General features: G+C 43.4%; 1 protein-coding gene across 7 annotated transcripts in view; it reads right to left on the bottom strand.

Moving 5' to 3' along the window:
* RAP1GAP2 (RAP1 GTPase activating protein 2) overlaps window positions 1–20,241 on the bottom strand; it is a 373,682-nt gene that overhangs the window by 79,072 nt on the left and 274,369 nt on the right. For 2 of the 7 annotated variants that reach the window (XM_025179238.2, XM_025179239.2), the window contains exon 1: window positions 1,522–7,616. The exons of the other annotated variants lie outside the window; for them this stretch is intronic. In XM_025179238.2, the coding sequence (XP_025035023.1) occupies window positions 1,522–1,548 (27 nt within the window). In that variant the 5' untranslated portion in view covers window positions 1,549–7,616. Of the gene's footprint in view, window positions 1–1,521; window positions 7,617–20,241 lie in introns of those variants that run through there. 7 annotated transcript variants of the gene reach the window in all.

Raw genomic sequence — 20,241 nt, 5'->3', positions numbered from 1 at the left:
GCCAATAGCTATAGAGCTGAGAGAAGGCAGGAGCAGCTCAAAGGGGGATAATGTGGAAGATGGGAGTAGTAGCCATGATTCTGTTCACTGCTCATTAATGGCTTAAAGAGGTCCCCTGCATCTGGGGAGCACTGTGTTGGAGAGAAACGACACTTCAGGCAGCTGTTCGGCAGACTCTGCAGTAAGTACCCAGATTTCCAAAAATAAAACAAAAAGGCTTTTGTCTACATATGAAAAACCAGAGAGAAGAGAAGAAAATAGACAAACTGGGTATGATCATTTGGAGAAAACATTAGCTAGAGAACAATTTTCACTGTAATAGTAGCCTAGGGGTTGCTCTTATTTACTCCAGGTTGTGAAGGCTATTGGCACAACCGAGGAATGACACAATGTGGGGCAAACCCACGCTTGCCTCTTTTTACAGTGCTACACTGTCAGAGGGGGACACCAATGTCCCAAGAAGCCAGACAATCAAAAGAATCCACTGTCCACAACTGGGAAATGTTGGGTGCTGTGCACTTCTGAAAATCTGACTTCTATGTTGAGTGCTTTTCGATCTCACATCACGTCTATGCCAGTGAAGGTGGCAGGACCCAACCAGAGCCAGTTAGAACAGGCGTGGGGCCAGGATACACTGGTAGTACAATACAAAGCAGCCAGTACCATGTTGCACGATCTGGCCTGCTCTTTGAAGTGGTGCTCTAGCATAAAGCAAAATTAGTATATACTTTAAAAATATATAACATGGACAGTTTGTAGCTCTTAGGTACTTCTGCATACTTAAGCTTCATCCTATTATAACACTCACACACACAAAAAGTTCCCATCTTTGATATTAAAGCAAATGCACTTTTGTGATTCTTATCAGCATGTAACATTGTCTGTTTTAGCTTTAAGTTTACCAGCATAGGAAGTCTATACTTTCCCAATTCTTGTGCAACTGGTGTTCCAAAACTAAAGTTACTATGTGCTCCTCTTAAATCCTACTGAAAGCAAAATGTCACAGAGGAAAATAATCTCATTATTACAGACAAGACAAACTGGTCTAATAACTTGGGTTTATAAATGCAAAATGCACAAAAATCTTTTAATCCATAGCTCTCTTGCACTTGTATATCAAACTCCCCCACGGTTAAACACTGTTCAAGCTAAACTCCAATACCACGGAAAAGGTGAAGAATGCAGACTTAATGTTTACATTTTATGAGGGCAACATGATTACTCTATTCTCTCCACATTTGATGATCTGTGGACTGTTTAGAGCCATATCTGCCACTATTTATTTAACTCCCACATGATACAGGCAAGTAAAATTTTAGTCAAGGTGTGCCATGGATTTGAAAGATTTAACAAAGAAAAATGTCATTAGCAAATGCCCAGTTTGAAACTCTCCTTGTAAATTACACTCAGAATCTTCATGCTAGAAAACAACCACTAATGATCCCACAAGGTATGCACTGAGGCATGTAGGCAGCACATACGTCTTAGCACCCATCTTCCCCTTGTCAGCGCAACTCTTACCAAGAAGTTCCTTAAGAAATCCATCATCTTCTCAACATTCCTCTCCTTGCAGCAGCCAGGGCAAACTCTTAACACATTGAAAGCTGCTGCTGCCGGACTTCCTCATTGTGATCAGAGAAGGAGCTCCTGAAGTTTGATGCCAGCCTGATCATCCATGCAGAACTCGCTCTCAAACCTGTCCCCTCCCTTTGTTAATGTTTCTCCAAGTAAGACATGACGGGGCTGTTGTGTAAAGGGTGGGTCAACTCAGAAGGCAGTGTGCCCGAAACAGGTTGTACAGGAAGCATGCACCAGGATTTGAACAGAAAGAATTCTTTGCCTCGAACTCACATCTTGGAGTGGATTCAAAGCCCTTCTCTGATGTGACGCTCACATTGACTTACAAGGCAACCTGTAAACTATAGATCGATTTGACATTTAAAGCGCTGAGTAGCATTTGAGTATTGCTGCACATGGAACAGAGGGGGGAGGGGAAATTACAGGATTACAAAGAGGAATGATGTCCTTAGACTTTGTTTTTCAGAAGCTGGGAATGGGTGACAGAAGAGGGATCACTTGATGACTACCTGTTCTGTTCACTCCCTCTGGGGCATCTGGCATTGGCCACTGTCAGAAGACAGGCTACTGGGTTAGATGGACCTTTGGTCTGACCCAGTCTGGCCGTTTTTATGTTTTTAACCATGTTAGTATGTAACTTTAGATCCTGGAAATTGGGAGAGTATTGCTGCTGATCGTTCTGCCTGGCGCAGACGAATACATGATGGTGCAATAGCCCACGAACAAAAGAGACTGTGTTATGCTGCAGAAAAACATCTTCTTTGCAAGTCCAGGGCTGGTATCTTCTCTTCCTCCGGTCGGCAGTCCGATCATTCATGTCCTCACTGTAACTGTCAATTTCGGGCTCAGATTGGACTAATCAGCCATCTCCGAACCCACCCCCAACTAAACTGATGACACTGGGTGGTCCTCATCGACCTCGATGGACGAACAGCATGTAACTTTAAAAACAACGAGTAGTATTGTGGCACCTTAGAGACTAACTAATAGAATCATGAGCTCGTCTTACCCACGAAAGCTCACAATAGAACACGGCCAGTCTATCTGCCTCAAGGGTCACCGTGACACCTCCTATTGAAATTAAATCTGAACAGCATCATAGAGTTTTCCCCTCACCTGTAACCATGATGATGTTGGACTTCATCATCAGTCTCATACAGCACATAATGTGGTACAGGCAGGACGGAAGCCCAAAGGTCCTCTTATCCCAAATTCCCTACACTAAACTGTGGACAATACCACTTCATGGATGGCAGAATTTAGACACCATTCGAATCAATCCGCAGGACAGACCCTATGACAGTAGCATGCTGGGAAGGTTTACGTAGTTGGGGCGAAAAAGGCATCATCCTTAGTACTGAGCACACACAAACTCTCCGCATTTGTCGTTCCTAGGAAAGGAAGCTGAAGGGAGGGAGCGGATCAGAGCTAGAAGGCACGGAGCGAATCCGACAGATATAATTACTCCAAATGAGTTAACGGCTGCATCTGTTTCTTTGCTAGCAGCACAGTGTACATATTGCGCCGCGAATGAGTGGGGAAACAATGTGCTAGAAAAAAGTTTTAAATCTCTGCAGAATGTTCAGCTGTTTTTCACAAGTGACAGGAACAGGACTGTGTGCACCATCAGAACAATTTTCAGGAAATCCTATGGCACTTCCACCTCCATTTGTTTATAGTATTCCTGGTGTGCGCAGGTGCTTGGACGGGCCACACTGACAATGCCACACTCAGGGCAGACTGCAAGAAATAGGGCAGACAATCCCCCAGACTGGGATTAAATTCTATAATTAGATTCACCCAGCCTGTAACAAACCAGCTTCTACAATACCATGCTGGTTAACTGGAAGACAAACACAGCCCCTGTTAGGCAATGTAACCATTGGCTCCCACCTACACTGCCAAGTTGAATACAGAGAGGCGTTACTGACAACCTGATTCACCACATGTAAGGTTCAGCAATCCCAAAGCACCGGACACAGTCTCAATCGTATCCAATAATCCCACTGATGCCAATTCTTTAGCAACTAAAAACGAAAGATTTAATAATAAAGGGAAAAAGAAAGCAGAGAGCTACAAATGATTAAAAGATCAATGCACATACAAGTGATTTCCAGTGCTCCTGCTTCAGGATCATAGCAGCAACAGAAAGCACTGCCAGCTTCTAAAAGTCTCTCAGGAATCACCCCAACAGGTCAGAATCCAAGGGCAGCTTGGATGTAAATTCTGTTATAGAGACTTTCCAAGCATTGTCGGGTTCTTTCCAATAGTCGTGTGCAGAGAGCCATCCTACGGCTTGCGTGTTCCCTGCTCAAAGTTTAAGCACACTAGAGATGCCAAGATCAGGCCAGAGGATTCTCTTTTATAGCTCTTCTAGCAGACTGGCAATGAGGAAGTGGGTCTGGCCCACGAAAGCTCATCATCTAATAAACCATCTTGTTAGTCCTGTATTTTGCTTCTTCACAGATACTGTCAAGCAGGGACTTCCCCGTCGCACACCCCAGAGGAAAAAGAAGCAATGCAGGTTGCCTGTGGACCCTTGCTTTGAAGCAAATATTCTATCTCCTATGAATACACAGGTAAACTAGTTCCACGCATTCACATAAGGAAGTTAGCTGGTCCTCCAATATAACACAGATAGTTACGCTGAAGACAATGTAGATAGTATTATTAATTTCCTGCAATATCTTACATCTTTGACTTACAACTAACTGGATACAGACACATATATAATTAAGGCAACTGAGACATAAAAGGAAATTAGCATATGCAGGCTAATCTAGTTACACTTAAACTTCTAACAAGATATAGGTAGATACTGACAAAAACACATAGCCTCTGTGCTTGATTTCTATTACTACAAGTGAATGTGTTGATGATTACTTGTCTAGAACACCTCTTTGAAATTCACATATCAGTTGATTGTGCTAATTACAATTGTAATGTCTCCTGTTAAGTTCTTATGGGTTACACACAGGCTGACTGGTTTGTCAGTGTCTCACTGGACATCTTCGGGCTTTAGGATAACTACTGACTCCATTCTAACCACCATCTGTATTCTACAAAAAAGTAGCCATCTTTCCCCACCTCTCAGCAAAGATTTGATAGCAAAGATGATGATGAATTGTCAAATTAGTAAACCATTGTTTTTGCAAAACACATAATAGGGTATTACTGTCATGCTACATAATTTACACCCAATATTTATCAAAGTATATGAGCAAAGGACATTTGTTCAGATATTATCCTGGCTTTCATTTTTACTGCACTTATTCACATAATATTTTGCAAAAGTCTCAGTGGATCCTGCCATGGTTGGGAAGTGTTATCAGTCCCTTTGAGTACAGGGAGAATGGCAGCCATTAGTTATTAGTATTCACAATTTAGGGCATTCTTTAAGACCCCAGCTGCTGTTTGATGACCCAGTCAGCTTTTTACCATCTGCATCTGGCTAGGAGATTACACCCTTGCCTTTCAGATGTGGAGCTTGCCACTATTATCTATGCCTCTGTTGTCTCAAGGTTAGACTATTGTAATGTTCTTTACATGGGGCTCCATCTCAAAATCATTCAGAAGCTGATGTTGATGCAGGAAATAGTGGCTCACTTAGGGTGCATCTATGCTGCACCCGGAGCTGGAAATAAGCTACACAATTTGAGCTATGCAAATTGTGTATCTTATTTCAATGTTATTTCGAAATCGCTTATTTCAAAATTTGGCACTGTCTACACAGCACTTATTTCAAAATAAATCGCTATTCCAAAACATCCCTTAATCCTTGTGGAATGAGGTTTACAAAGATGTTGGAATAGCAAGCCCATTATATTTTGAAATAACAGGCATGCTGATAAGATGTGGAATAGATATTTAGCGCTGCAGTGTAGATGTAGCCTGACTGACCAGAGCATCTCACTAGAGGCCTACGGTGCTGTGGGATACAGCATTGAAATGGTCTTCAAGCGGAATTTAAGGATTGAGTCATGACCTACAGTTAGGGTTTTTGGAGTTTAATGATTTCATGTTTCTAGATTTATTTTTTAGCGATTTTTGAGTTCTATGGAGAAGTCAAAAAACCAGAGGTTTTGGGGGCTCTCTCTTTCTAGGTACACACAGTACTGTTTCAAGCTGTACCACTGTATAGTGCACTAGGTAACCGTTAGTGCACACCCGCAGGGTCTACACAGACCTATCAATGTGCAATGTGCACTATCTAAATGACACCCCCGAATTGTAGTCAGCATAGGTGCCCAATCTGGACCCCTTTCCTTATCAAAGAGGCAGCTGGCAGGGAATTTTCTGTGAAGGCTCCAAGACTCTGGGATAAGGTTATGAAAAGTTAACCTGTTAACCAATTAACTGGTGGGGGCTGAAGCAACCCCTGTCCACTGCAGGGGGGGGGCACTCCAGCTCCCATGTCCCCCATTTAATTGATTAACCAGTTACATTTAATCGGTTAACCAATTAAATGTGCCTTTACATCCCTACTCTGGGACTTGCTCCCATCCTTGCCCAAAATAGCTCAAATGTGGTGACTTTCTGGATATACTGCAAAGACACCTGCAAGGTCTAAGGGCATGATGAATGAAGGGGGTGGCGGGCTGGCTGAGATCCTGTGATGATTGTAATGCTGATGAGATTTAATGTAATTGCACTTATTGTATAATTAATTATGTTAGGATGCCTACAGCCTTGGAGAGGTATGTATTATTTTAAATAAATTAATACATAGTGCATATTAACAAGGCTCTAGCATCACGCTAAGAAGATGCTGCTGCACCAGAATGAAACCTACAAGAGATGAATTCAGGGACTAATAGCTCTGATGGCCCCCTTGGGTGCCATCAACAGGAACCATCATCTTTGTTAGCCAGCTGGCCAGTTGCCTTTGGACTGCCTCAAAATCAGAGGTACTTCCTAGAAAGTCAGCTAATTATGGTTTCATAATCAGTTATAACCACGATCGGTGGGAATTTAGATTAGATTGGGACCAATTAATGCCATGAATATGCAGTTAGATCACACAGTATTTAAAAGACATTTAGCAATTGCTGCACATGCTAGCAATTAATAATTACTCATACAGGAAGGGTATCTTCTGATGCAGCATCATCATCTTGTCACACCTGGTGTATTATAAAGCAATTTCCACACCCCATGTGTTCTGGTTTATTCATTCAATATGTGTGCAAGAGTCCACCACACATTTCTTTGCCCCTCTTATATCAACAGGCGCTATGGACATTGCTAGTGAAAAATTCGCATTACATTTGGACTTTGTTTGCTTACTACATTCATGAGTCAACAAAACAGTCTAATTGCATGGAATACTCATACTCTTTAAAGATTTCAACCAACTCCTAGGCTACGTCTAGCGCATCTACACTAACAAAGCGCATCGAAAAAGCGATCTGCTTTTTCGAAAGAGAGCATCCACACTGAATGGACGCTATCTTGCATTTAAGCTGTGATTACTATGGACAGAGGGAGTGGCCATCAGGGCATCTGTGTTTTTTCCTTTTTCCTCTTCTTCCGAAAGAACTCCCTCTTTTGGAAAAAGTCTTCTTTCTTGTAGAAAGAGGTTTACCGACGTCAGAAAAACCCCTCTGTTCTTTCGATTTTCTTTTAAAAGAATGCGACTGCAGTGTGGACGTAATTGAAGTTTTTCGGAAAAATTGCCATTTTCTGAAAAAAACCTCTGTATTGTAGACATACCTCTATTAAAATTAATGGAAATCTCTTATTTGACATAACATGGGTTGGACTGGTTCAAATATAATCTAAAACACATTGTTTCCACCTTTCCTTTGGATGAAAAATCTCTCCTGAAAGATACAACAGTAGTAGCTACCATGTAGAGGAGCTGTATCATGACAATACCTAGACACCCCAAACAAGAGTGGGACCCCCCCCTTGTGCCAGGCAATTCACAACATACAATGAGAGACAGTCCTTCCTCAGTATAACTTAAAAATCAAGTGGTCCTGTAGCACCATAGAGACTAACAAAAATACGTAGTACTATGAGCTTTCATGGGCAACAAAATAGTTCATGGTACTATATGAAAAGGCCACACAAGCTCATGATAGCATACATGCATATATATATATATATATATATATATATATATATATATATATATATATATATATATATTTCTCTGTCTCTGCAGGTACGTCTACACTAGCCCCCTAGTTCAAACTAGGGAGGCTAATGAGGGTGACCGAAATTGCTAATGAAGCACGGGATTTAAATATCCCATGCTTGATTAGCATATTTCCAGCCAGTCGCCATTTGGAAAATGACTAGCCTGAAGTAACTGCCCGCGTCTACATACTAAACAGCTCCCCCCCCCCCCCCCCCCAAAAAATAAAACACTGGGAAAAAATTCTGTTGAGATAAAAAAGGGGGAGACCAAAGTTATTGAGCAAAAAAAAGGGGGGGGGGACCCCAGCAGCAGTTATTAAGCATAAAAAAATTAAAAATCAGCATGGCCTCTTTAAGAAGAGGCTTTTTTGCCAGTGGCCATATTGTTTTTCTGTTCCAGCCACAAGACAAACCCCTGTGGAACCAGGTAAGCGGCGGGATGGGAGGGCCTGGTGGAGGGTCCGGGGGTCCCGGTGGGGAGGAGGGGCTGGGCCCAATTGCTGAATGTGTCATAGGGTTGCCAGGTGTCCGGCATTTTCACCTCCTGGCAGGGAAAAAAATCAGAAAATACCAGACATTTTAGGTGTCCGGTATTTTCTGGTTTTTTTTACTGGACAGGAGGCAAAAATACCGGACTGTCCGGGTCAATATCGGACACCTGGCAACCCTAGACTTAAGAGATAAGAGATACGGCATAGAGCTGTCGACTTTGCGTTTTGAATTTTTATGTCTCTTAAATTAAAACATTTCAGACACTCCCACCCCACAAAACCCAACCACTGTTGGAATAACCCACAGCTTTGCATACAGCAGCACAGTGGGGCGGATCCCAACCCTGCATGCTAAAGAAAACCTTTGGCACTCTGGAAGATTGATCATGAGCCAGGTCCATGCCTCCAGCATCACAAAGTCCCCAGGGATGGCTAAAGCCTCCTAGAGAAGCTGAAGCCTCCTAGCCACAAGGGGACCCACGGGGGCCAAGTGCAGCCCACAAAGTGGACAGCTTTGTCTAGAGATACTGGGTATAACCAGGACAGCCAAAAGAAATATTAATGCTGCACATGGCTTCTGCAGCCCCCAGCCTCAGCCGTATGAAGTCTTAAAGCTCCTCTTCCTGTTGAAAACCCAAGAGGAGACATGCAGTGGTAATGCCGCTTTTCCTCCTTCAAAATGAAATCCACCCCCACCCAACACGGTCTGGGGGAACCAATACCCCTATCTGAATGGGAATCCAGGGAATTTTCTAGTGGTTCTGCCTCAGTATTTTGGTTGAAGTTGCTGTCTGTGTGGGAACCTTCTCTCATGGAGGCACACGGAGCTGGACTCTGCTCTTTCTTACACTGACAGTAAGAAAGACTGAAGTGACTCCAACAGCACCTGCACTGACTTCAATGGGAAATTTCTCTGAGAAACGGCTGCCTCCAAGACCAAATTTTTCCTTCCTAGTCATTTCCATGGAAACAGGCTTTGAAGTTCCAGATTCAGGCTGGTCACTTTGCCGCAGGGGCAGACAGATAGAGGAACTGGGTTGTTAGGAAAGTAGCCCATTAAAATATAAAGTAGCTCCAAAGCAAGAAGACTGTAGGAACTTACTAAGGAAAGGTCTTTTCCTTCTTTCTTCTTTTTCTTCAACTTGCTTCAGTTTTGAAAGTCTAATTATACCCACAATCCAGTATTTCCAGCTCTGGATAGTTTTGACAAAATTAATAGCAATAGCTCATAACTTCCCCATTCTTTCTAGTTGGCATCAAATTAAATCAGGCCAGTCTGCATTTGCTGCCAATCAAGAATGCATAGCACTCAATGGAAGTGTAATCACTGTCGGTATGAATCATGCCCTGGATGTAGCAGATTGATATAACAAATCTACATAACATGTAATTTGTCCAGGGTCATCGTTAAATGTGTTTGCATTCCCCTTCTGGCAGCGAGGAAGGTAATTATAAATTATAATTGAAGTAATAATAATAATCAGAGGAATTAACAACACAGAGCAGTGGAAGACAAGAAACAAATTCTGCACATTGACAACACTGAAGACTTCCATTTCTTAACAGCATCTTTCATCTCATAGCATCAGAACCAAAATATACAGGAATCACTTCACCCACTGTCGAAAAAGCAGCCAGCTCTGGGGTGGAATGCTTCATCAAGGCAGACAAACACATCACATTACTGGAAACAGAAAGATTTTGGCCAATGCCACCAAGGCAAACCCCGCTCTTACCCTCTCCTCCCTCCAAAAAAAAAGGTACCTTGGAGATTAAATGGGAGGGTTGGAAATAGATATGGATAACTAAGGTATCTAGGGGAGGTTTAATAGTAAATGTTAAAAATAAACATAAAGCTCTGAAAAAAATGAAAAGCCTCATTCTTAGTTTTCAGGGCATGTGTCAGTCAGGAACTTTTTTCTTCTTGCCTATAACAACTTATTGAAAAGTTTCCTTCTCTAATGCAGTTGGGAGTTGAACTACACAGATTCTTATAATGTATTCTAGCAGAGCATCAGTTTTAAGGTCTCCTAGGAATAGACCCCTTCTCCCTCCATAATATACATGGAATTGTATGTTTGTCCAGCCTATGTCTGAACAGAAACCACAGAGATTGAAATAAATTCATACCTAGGGAGCTTCTGTTGATTCAGATTAGTTTGAGAGCCCTGAGAAAAAATTATACTGCTGCTAACCATATAACCTCATTGCAGGAGGAATAACAGGTAGTTTGAAATAGGGTTTTATTTCGAACACCTGTTTCACTGCCACATGTAGACGCGGGCAGTTATTCTGTGCTTGTCAATTCAAAAAATGGCATCCGGCTTGGAAGATGCAAATCAAGCGCGGGCTATTTAAATCCAGGGCTTAATTTGCAATTTCAAATGCCTACATTTGCAGCCCTATTTCGAATTAGGCTGCAAGTGTAGACATACCCTGAGAGGGAACATGATACCAGTTTTCAGGTATCTAAAAGGGTGTCACAAAGAGGAGGGAGAAAAAAAATTCTCCTTGGCCTCTGAGGATAGGACAAGAAACAAGGGGCTTAAACTGCAGCAAGGGAAGTTTAGGTTGGACATTAGGAAAAACTTCCTAACTGTCAGGGTGGTTAAACACTGGAATAAGTTGCCTAATGGGGTTGTAGAATCTCCAGATATTTCTGGAGATATTTAAGAGCAGGTTGTATAGACATCTATCAGGGATAGTCTAGACAGTACTGGGTCCTGTCATTAGGGCAGAGCACTGGACACGATGACCTCTCGAGGTCCCTTCCAGTTCTAGTGTTCTATGATTCTATGATTCATGTGCTCACATGTTTTGCTGAATCAAGGCTTCTTTTCTATGAATATACAGACGACATTTGTTTCCAGTGCAATCAACGCATCATCTTTTATAATCACTTTTTTTTTTTTAGGAAGCATTTTTTAGGCTGCACGTAACTTCTTAAATTAGTGCCCATCACTTAAATCAAAGAAAGGGCGGGAGGAAGGGAGGGAGGGAAGATGTTGGAATAAATAAATGTAACCGCAATAGTAGCCACAATGTATTTTCAGTGTGCAAATGAACCCAAATCCCACTTGCTAATGATAACTCTCTTGTCATTTAGCTTCCATTATGGTGTACCTCAGTCTGATAGATATATCCTCTAACATGGTTCAGAGTGATCATTCTTGTTTGTAATGACTGTGACTATTATGCAGCAGATTATTTGAGGCCTCATTGCACAATGTATATCGGAATGACAGCGACTAATGCTGCCAGACAATGGCATGGATTGCCTACGTACAATACCAGTAAAAATGAAGCCACCTTAAAGGTATGATAATATCCCAGTCGCACTTTGTTAATCACAAAGACTGGTGGTAAAATTTCTGCCCCACTCAGAAAATGGGGCTTTGCCCAAATTAAAATATTCTTCCAAGAAAGATCACTTTCAACTGAATTTTCTGTCTGAAAATTTTAAAAAAAAATTTAAGTCAACAAAGCAGAAAACAATTATTTAAGAACTGTTAAGATATTTTGTTTCAACTGAAAATGCCAAAACAAAACATTTTGACATTTTCCAAACTGAAGCTTTTCTAAAATTTTCATCCTGTGAAAAGTGTCAACATTATGACATTTTGGCCCAATTTAGAATGAAAACAACTGGTGAAATATCGCACGGAAATTCTATTAGCTCTGCTAAACCCAAGCTACAGTACCTCATTACTAAAAGACCAGCAAAATGAACAAATTGTAATGAAACATGAGTCTATCATGAACATGATACCTAATACTGGCTATGACACAAAGTAACCTCACTAAGGCACTGGTACCCATACATCTCAAAGAACCATAATCAGGGCAGAAGGACTAGATCTACAATCCTACGCTATGGCCTATTCCTATGCCATGATCCTGCCTTTCCTTGGGTAGGTAGCAGATGTCAGGTAAGATGAATGGCACAGTTCACACCTCTTGGAGCTATTGTTCCAGGCTGTCTGCAGACTCAGTCACTGTAGGGTCATGTTTTCAATGTTTTGAATCCATAAGGGCTAGGAATCCTATTTATTTTTAAATGAAAGCTGAGACTCTGGCCCCATCGTGTGACTACAAAGGGTGGGCCCCAGTAGTGTTGCCAGGTGTCCAGTTTTCACTCGGACAGTTCGGTATTTTTGGCCTTCTGTCCGGTAAAAAAAACCCAGAGAATATCGGACATGTAAAATGGCGTAGTGACCTCTTTTTTTTTTGCTCAACCAATTTTTTCCCTGCCTGTTTGGGATTTTTTTGTGAAGGTATCTGGCAACCCTAGGCCCCAGGCATTATGGGTATGTCTAAACTACATCCCTCTGTCACCAGAGGTATGTAAATTAGACATACCGAAATTGCTAATGAAGTGGGGATTTAAATATCCCGCGCTTCATTAGAATAAAAATGGCCACTGCTTTTTGCCGACATGGCACTTTGCCAGCAAAAAGCGGCAGTCTAGACGGGGGTCAGTCGACAAGGAAAGCCTTTTCCAACCGATTCCTTATGCCTTGTGCAACGAGGTTTACAGGATCGGTCAGAAAAGGCTTTCCTTGTCGACCGATCCCCGTCTAGACTGCCGCTTTTTGCCTGCAAAGTGCTGCATCAGCAAAAAGTGGCGGCCATTTTTATTCTAATAAGCGCAGGATATTTAAATCCCCGCATCATTAGCAATTTCGGAATGTCCAATTTACATCCCCCTGGTGACAGAGGGATGTAGTCTAGACATACCCTGTGCTACGGTGCTTTTACAATCTAGTCCTGATTTCATCCCATACAGGGGAACATACAGAGTGACTTTTAAACCACACATGGCTTTAAACCAACTACCCCATCCATCTTACCAACCCAAGGAAAAGCAGGGTCAAGGCATAGGAATGGGGAAGCTCAGCTCTGGGCCCCCAGGAAGGAACGGGGCCTTCAGAGGAAAGGGTGGTCTTAGGGCCTCTCCCACCCAGCCCTCGGTGCTGCCCAGACCATGTTGCACAGGGTACCAGAAGCAATTTAAAAGGCCCACAACTCTGGTCGCAGCTGCTGCCATGGTAGCAGTGGTGGCAGCCAGAGCCCTTTTAAATCTCCAGACCCTGGGGCAACTGCCTCCTTTGCCCCACCTCCTCCCACCATCAACCCTAGGACACAGAAACCCCAATATGGCTTTGCAAGGGGCCTGCTCACACCTGGGCTAGGGAAACCTAGAAACCGACCACCCAGGCTGAATCTGTTAACTGCAGAGAAACAATCTGTTATTCACCTCATTGCTTGGTGCTTCCATTTCCAGCGGTGCTCTAGGGATCCAGTTACTGGCAACAACAACTTTCATCTCCCTCCCCCCACCGCTTTTGATTATTACCTGAATAAATATTTCAGGAACTCAGAAATCCTGGCCGGCCAGGTGTCGCGCACAGGCTAATTGCTCTCATTCAGCCCTAGAGTGTCACTGCAGGCTTTCAGGCTCCACGGCTCTCTACCACCAAGGGGAGGTCATGACAACATACAAATCTTTCCCTGTGAAGTGGGGGATGACAGGAATACTGCACCGGCCCAGCCACTGAGAAAATCTCAATATTGCCACAGGTGCTGAGATGACGTGGAGGCTTTAAAAAAAAAAAAAAAAAAAACCTGCTTTGTCAGCCACACGTGTGCTGGAAGAATTCAAGAAGCCAAGGGCCTGAGGAGTCCTAGAGTCCAAGGCTAGAGGGGACCATTGGGATGGGGAGGTGGAATGTCGGGCTCTGGGTCTCGTTGCTGCAGGGGGATCCGGTGAGCAGTGGGGGCGCTAAGGCAGCTGCCTGCCTGCCCTGGCACCACAGACTATGCGGCAGGCCGAGCTCCTGGGTAGGTGGGGGGGGAGCACACAGGGCACTGCTTGACCACTAGCACCGCTCTCCCAGTGACTGGAGACCTGCTGCTGGCTGTTTCTGGATGCAGCATGGTCTGCCGTGCCAAGAGAGGCAGGAAACTGTGTTAGACCCCCCTCCCCTTGCCTCCTGCTGCACCGCTGACCGGAAGTCACTCAAGGTAGGCCCCTCCTGCCCCAGCCCTGACCCCCTCCCAAAGCCAGAGCCCCCTCCCACAGCCCAAAGCTCTCATCCTCAGCCCCACCCTGGAACCAGCACTCCAGTCACATTATGCTGGGTCATGGGCATCAACTATTTTCTTCAACTGGATCATGAGAAAAAAAGTTTGAAAACCGCTGGCCTAGATGCTAGAGCCTCTGACAGGTGATCCTGACTGGTTTGGCTGGAAGGCTATTAAATGCCGGCTCTTCAGCTGCCCCTTCCCACACTGGCTGTGTCTTGACTGGCCAGTTTTTCCGGAAAATCAGCCGCTTTTCCGGAAAAACTTGCCAGCTGTTTACACTGGCCGCTTGAATTTCCGCAAAAGCACTGACTTCCTACTGTATGAAATCAGTGCTTTTTTGTGGAAATACTATGCTGTTCCTGTTCGGGCAAAAGCCCCTTTTGCGCAAAACTTTTGCGCAAAAGGGCCAGTGTAGACAGCTGAGATTTGTTTTCTGCAAAAAAGCCCCGATCGCGAAAATGGCGATCGGGGCTTTTTTGCGCAAAAGCGCGTCTAGATTGGCCACGGACGCTTTTCCGCAAAAAGTGCTTTTGCGGAAAAGCATCCGTGCCAATCTAGACGCACTTTTCCAAAAATGCTTTTAACGGAAAACTTTTCCGTTAAAAGCATTTCCGGAAAATCATACCAGTCTAGACGTAGCCACTGTGTGCTGCTCCTGTCCTCTGCCGTGGAACTGTCCCTCTTCCCCAGGAGCTTCCTGCTTGCTGTGCAGGGTGAGGGAGGCAGAAGGAGGGGGTGCTGATGTCAGGGTGCCCTCCTCCCCAACCCTGCACCACAGAGTGAGTTAGGGCGGGACCTAGAAGGGGCAGGGAAGGAGATGGAGCAACAGTTTTTGGGTTTGAGGTAGGTTCAGAATTGGCTTACATTCAAAAAGTGATCTTGTGCTTAAAGAGGCTGAAGACACTGCTCTAGACTGACCTGCTGTATAACACAGACCAGAGAACGTCCCCAAAACAATTCCTCACACAGGTCTTTTGGGAAATCAGCCGATCTTGACTGGTGATGGAGAATGATGTCAGAGATGGAGACTCCATCGCAAGCCTTGGTAAATTGTTCCAATGGTTAATTATTTTTGCTGTTAAAAATGTACATCTCTTGTTCTATGCCTCAGCTCCTAGATCGGCAATTCATCCTTCACAGGAGTCCAGGGTGGTCAGCCTGTTGCAGATGGAGCAAGCGCTGACCTTCAGGAGGATAAACTCTGATAGGTGGATGACCTACATCTTGCAGCTATAAATTACAGCTCTTCCCAGCATACACATTTCCACCCCACCCCACCCCCCTTTGCAAAAGAACACAGTGAGGTTGTAAACTCTGCTCTGTGAAAGGGCAGGCAGGGAAGCAGTGAGTCAGACAAAGTGAGAGACAGGGAAAGCAGGGTAAAAGGTGCCTTGCCAAGTCATTTTGCTGCTTCGTGCTTCCAGACACTCCTCTGCTACCGAGAAGCAAACAGGTTTTGCAGAGGAGTTTGCAAACACCCACTGCTCTGTCCAGTCTTGTTGTTGTATAAACATTGGAACTGTTAGACGGGATCAAACCTGTCCTCTGCATAATCCAGTATCCCACCTCCAACACTGGCCAGCACCAGACATTTGAGAGAAAGATACAAGCAACCCCCAAGCAGGCAGATGTGGGACAAAGTGCCCCCAGTGAATGGGGACAGGTCTGTTGTCCATGTATGGCAATGAAAGACAGTAAAATAGAGCCCTGCACATACACAAAATTTGCCTTTGAATCTTTATCTACAAAAATGAGCCATGTATATCTGCATCCATATCCACAGATGCAGATACCCATGGATATAAAACAGATCTTTGCAAATTTGCAGGGTTCTAGATACAAAATGTGAAGTCACATCCGTATCTGCAAAAATGAGCCACGGATATCTGCATTCATAGCCATGGATGCAGATACCCATGGATATAAAGCAGATATCCATGGATTTGCAGGAGACTACAGTTAAATGCTATTGACGTCACTGTTGTGAGTTGGGGGTGGTTCAGAACAGGTATACATTTAACAGCAAGTAAAGTGACTCCTGATCTTTCTAGGCCTCATCTGACAGTCCATAGGCCAGCAGAACTCCTCAGACCCATCTAACCTTTGCCCTGCATCTCTGTGCAATCATTTACACCAGTGGAAAATGGATGCAAAAAGCTACCGATTCAGGATAGGAGCATTTTGCATCCACATAGCGCTGTAAAAATGATTACACACCCGGATATAAAGAGGATTGCTGAAATCAGTTCCCAGGGTTAAGCTTACAGAAATTCAGAGCACCGATCACCCCAAGCTGAAGACAACCACAAAGATGGTTGGAAAACTAATGTCAAAACTTTTTTTTTTTAAACAGAAAATACCATTTTTATCACAATCGGAAGATTCTAAAGATGGTGTCAATTTTGACCATGCCTCTTTCTCAAAAAACTGATCAACATTGTCACCACTGGTTCAGAAAATAGTGCCATTTTCTTTCAAAACTTCAAATTTTTCTTTCGAACCTTTGATGTCTCACGTCATATTTTATGTTATGGGTGTTCTCATTTCTATTATTTTTATATTTATTTATAGTTACATTTATATTTTTGTTATTTTATCATTTGTACATTATTTCATAATATTATGCCACCGCTGGCCTTTTATTTCATTTTTTAAAATCATGATGGACAACTGACACACAGGGCTGATAGAAACATCATATCTTCTTTTCTAGATCCAAGTGGCTTTTGGCTGTGTTATAATGAAACGGTTTGAGAAGAACCGAAGAATCCAGGAGCAGAATTCCAGGCTGGGCAGAAATGTGGGACTCTTGAAAAGGAAGGTGCTGTGTAAATGTAAGGTGGTAGCAGGCAACCTGCAACCTGCAGGCCACATGCAGCCCATTGCAATTCTATGTGTGGCCTCATGACATTTGATTTTCCATTGTCCACGGGCAGGGCTGCCAGATTCCACTAGTTTCTGGCTGCATCATTTTTTCCTACTCGTATTACTAAAATGACATGCAGGTAAAGCAAGATGGGGTGAGTGCTGATTGCACACAACATTGACTGTGAGAGCCGGGTGCTCCCTCTGCATCCAATCACAGTGCTGCTACCATCCCACAAATTCTAGGTATACAAGCATAGGTAGTAAAACTACCCTATCCTGGGAGACAGTCTTGGTTGCCACAATCTTATGGCCCACTGATGCTATATCTACACTGCAGGCTTGTTGCGCAAGAAGGTTTTTGCAGAAGAGATCTTCCGCAAAAACTTCTTGCGCAAGAGCGCGTCCATACTGCAAAAGCGATGCGCTTTTGCACAAGAGAGCGTCCAGGCTGCATGAACACTCTCTCAAAAGGAAACTCTGATTGCTATTTACATAATAGCCACCAAGACACCTGTCCTTTTTTTCTGATTGCCACATTTTGCGCACAAAACACCCTGTTCCCCGTCCACACACACCTTTTTATGCAAGAGCTCTTGCGCAGAAAGGAGTTATTCCTTGTAGAAGGAGGAATACCTACACCGGAGAAACCCCTCTGTTCTTTCATTTTACTTGCGCAAATACATGCCTGAGATGTGAACGCGCCGCAAGTTTTTGCGGAAAAACGGCTGGTTTTGCACAAAACCTCTGTAGCGTAGACCTAGCCTGAGATGAAGGAGGGTCACTCATGAGGCCCACTAACTACCCTAGGTTGCCCATCGCTGATATAAGGTATTACAGACCCATCTTCAGTGCATGAAAACCAAGGCAGATCCACTGACGTCGGTGATGCTTAGATGTTTTATACCCACTGAGGATCTGCCTGTCCTTCTCATGGGGTCTGTCTTTATTTTTTCATAGTATCTATTAAAAGGGCCATGGCAATGCTGCTTTAATCAGAGGAATTCAAAACACTTTACATCCACTAAGTCTCACAAGCTCCCTGTGAAGTACGTGAGTGTCCTTGCTTCAGAGATATATAACTTGAGACAGCTGACACAAGTGAGTTGCAGCACCAAGAAGACAGGCTGGGAGAACTGAATCCCAGTTCCTCCTATAATGAGCAGACCATACTGCCTCCTGAAGTTGGAATTTGGTCAAGGCAGTGTAGCTCTCGGACCTGTAGATTTCTAATAGGCACCAGTGATCAGGATCACAGCTGGAATTTTCAAAAGTGCCAAGGAGCGAAGGAACTTCTTATTGAAATATATGGAATTTCAGCATCTAGGGTGAGATCTTCAAAGGTTTTTAGTAGGCTAAACATGCAGATCACCCCTCTACTGAGAATGTCTTAAAGCACCTATCAGAGGGGTAGCCATGTTAGTCTGAATCTGCAAAAGCGGCGAGGAGTCCTGTGGCATCTTATAGACTAACTGAAGTGTTGGAGCATAAGCTTTCGTGGGCAAGGACCCACTTTGTCAGGTCTTTGCCCACGAAAGCTTATGCTCCAATAAATCTGTTAGGGTATGTCTACACTAGCCCCCTTGTTCGAACTAGGGAGGCTAATGTAGGCATTCGAACTTGCAAATGAAGCCCGGGATTTAAATATCCCGTGCTTTATTTGCATGTTCCCCTCTGGTCGCCATTTTTAAATGCCACTAGTCCTGATTAACTGCCCGCGGCTACACACGGCAGTTAAACGGTAATTCGAACTAAGCCCTTAATTTGAATTACCTATTACTCCTCCTGGAATGAGTTCGAACTAGGGGGCCAGTGTAGACATTCCCTTAGTCTATAAGGTGCCACAGGACTCCTTAAAACACAATGTATTTCTAATCCCCAAATAAAACATTTCATTTGAATAAACCGTTTGCTCTTTTAAACTTAGAACTGTTAGCCTATACATATGTACATTTACAGTTTGCATACATGCCACTTCATATTTTTTTCCTGTTTTTTGTCATTTTTTTAAACTTTCTGTGTGCTCTGAAATGTATTCTGAGACAGTTTTTCAATTTCTTTCCATTGTAGAGTATCAAATCTTTAAGCTGTTATGGGCTAACAGCTTGAAATGTGTACGTGATGGATGTGATTAAGTTCAGATGTGCACACTCTTCAGAGCTTTTGTGTGTGCCTGTTTGTATGTATTTTCTAAACTAATACACTCCTTACTTGCATATACATACACACTACTGTTTTGTCATAATACATCTCTCTGATGCAATATATTATATTTTCCCAATCATATAAGTTTTATATATAAATATAAATATATGAATGATACAGAAATAGGGTGAAAAGGTCAGGAAAAATACACTTTTTGTAAAACCCGGGAATTTTTTGGTAATGACAAGTATACCCTAAAAACAAAGGAGCTTGTATGTCAGTCAATTTACTCCTAGACAATAATGAATTTTAAACACTAGGTACGTTTGCTCTCACAGTTAGATTCTAGAATGTAGCCTTTTGCATTTCACAGCAACTTTATCTCAGTAAATGAACAAAACCACCATTTCTCTTGGAGAAATATCACGCCAAGTAATACAAGTAGAATAGTCTGTCCTTCATGTGACTTAACTTTCTCTGAACTGAAGCATATATGTGCTGGGCATAACAGTCCCTGTGCTCGCTCTGTGTGTTTTTTTGATGGTCAGATAAATGGCTTGTCACGCTGCCCTACACCGATAAAGCCACAACACTGCATTAAAAAACAGATTGCATTAGGAGAGGAAAATGGATTATTAATGGCAGTCAAGCACACTGAAGTCATGGGCTGTTGATATTCTAAAAGATATTGAGTTGATTTTACACTGCTTTGGTTTTGTAGGCTGAATTTCAGAGCCACCCCATGTATAGGACCATTTGAGGTGGCCGTCACAGACCCTGCGCATTTGAGAGACCCGCGGCGGCTGCTCCAACCGGGATTACTTGGGGCCAGGGCAGCAACAGGGGCTCTCTCTCCCCCCATATATGCACTCACTGCCATGACAGGAGCCTAAGTGCCTCCGCAATCTGTTCCGCTTTGCCCTGTCGCCCT

Source organism: Pelodiscus sinensis, chromosome 21 (assembly GCF_049634645.1).
Source record: "Pelodiscus sinensis isolate JC-2024 chromosome 21, ASM4963464v1, whole genome shotgun sequence".
Taxonomy (NCBI): Eukaryota; Metazoa; Chordata; order Testudines; family Trionychidae; genus Pelodiscus; species Pelodiscus sinensis.
This window is presented reverse-complemented; position numbering and strand designations above follow the sequence as displayed.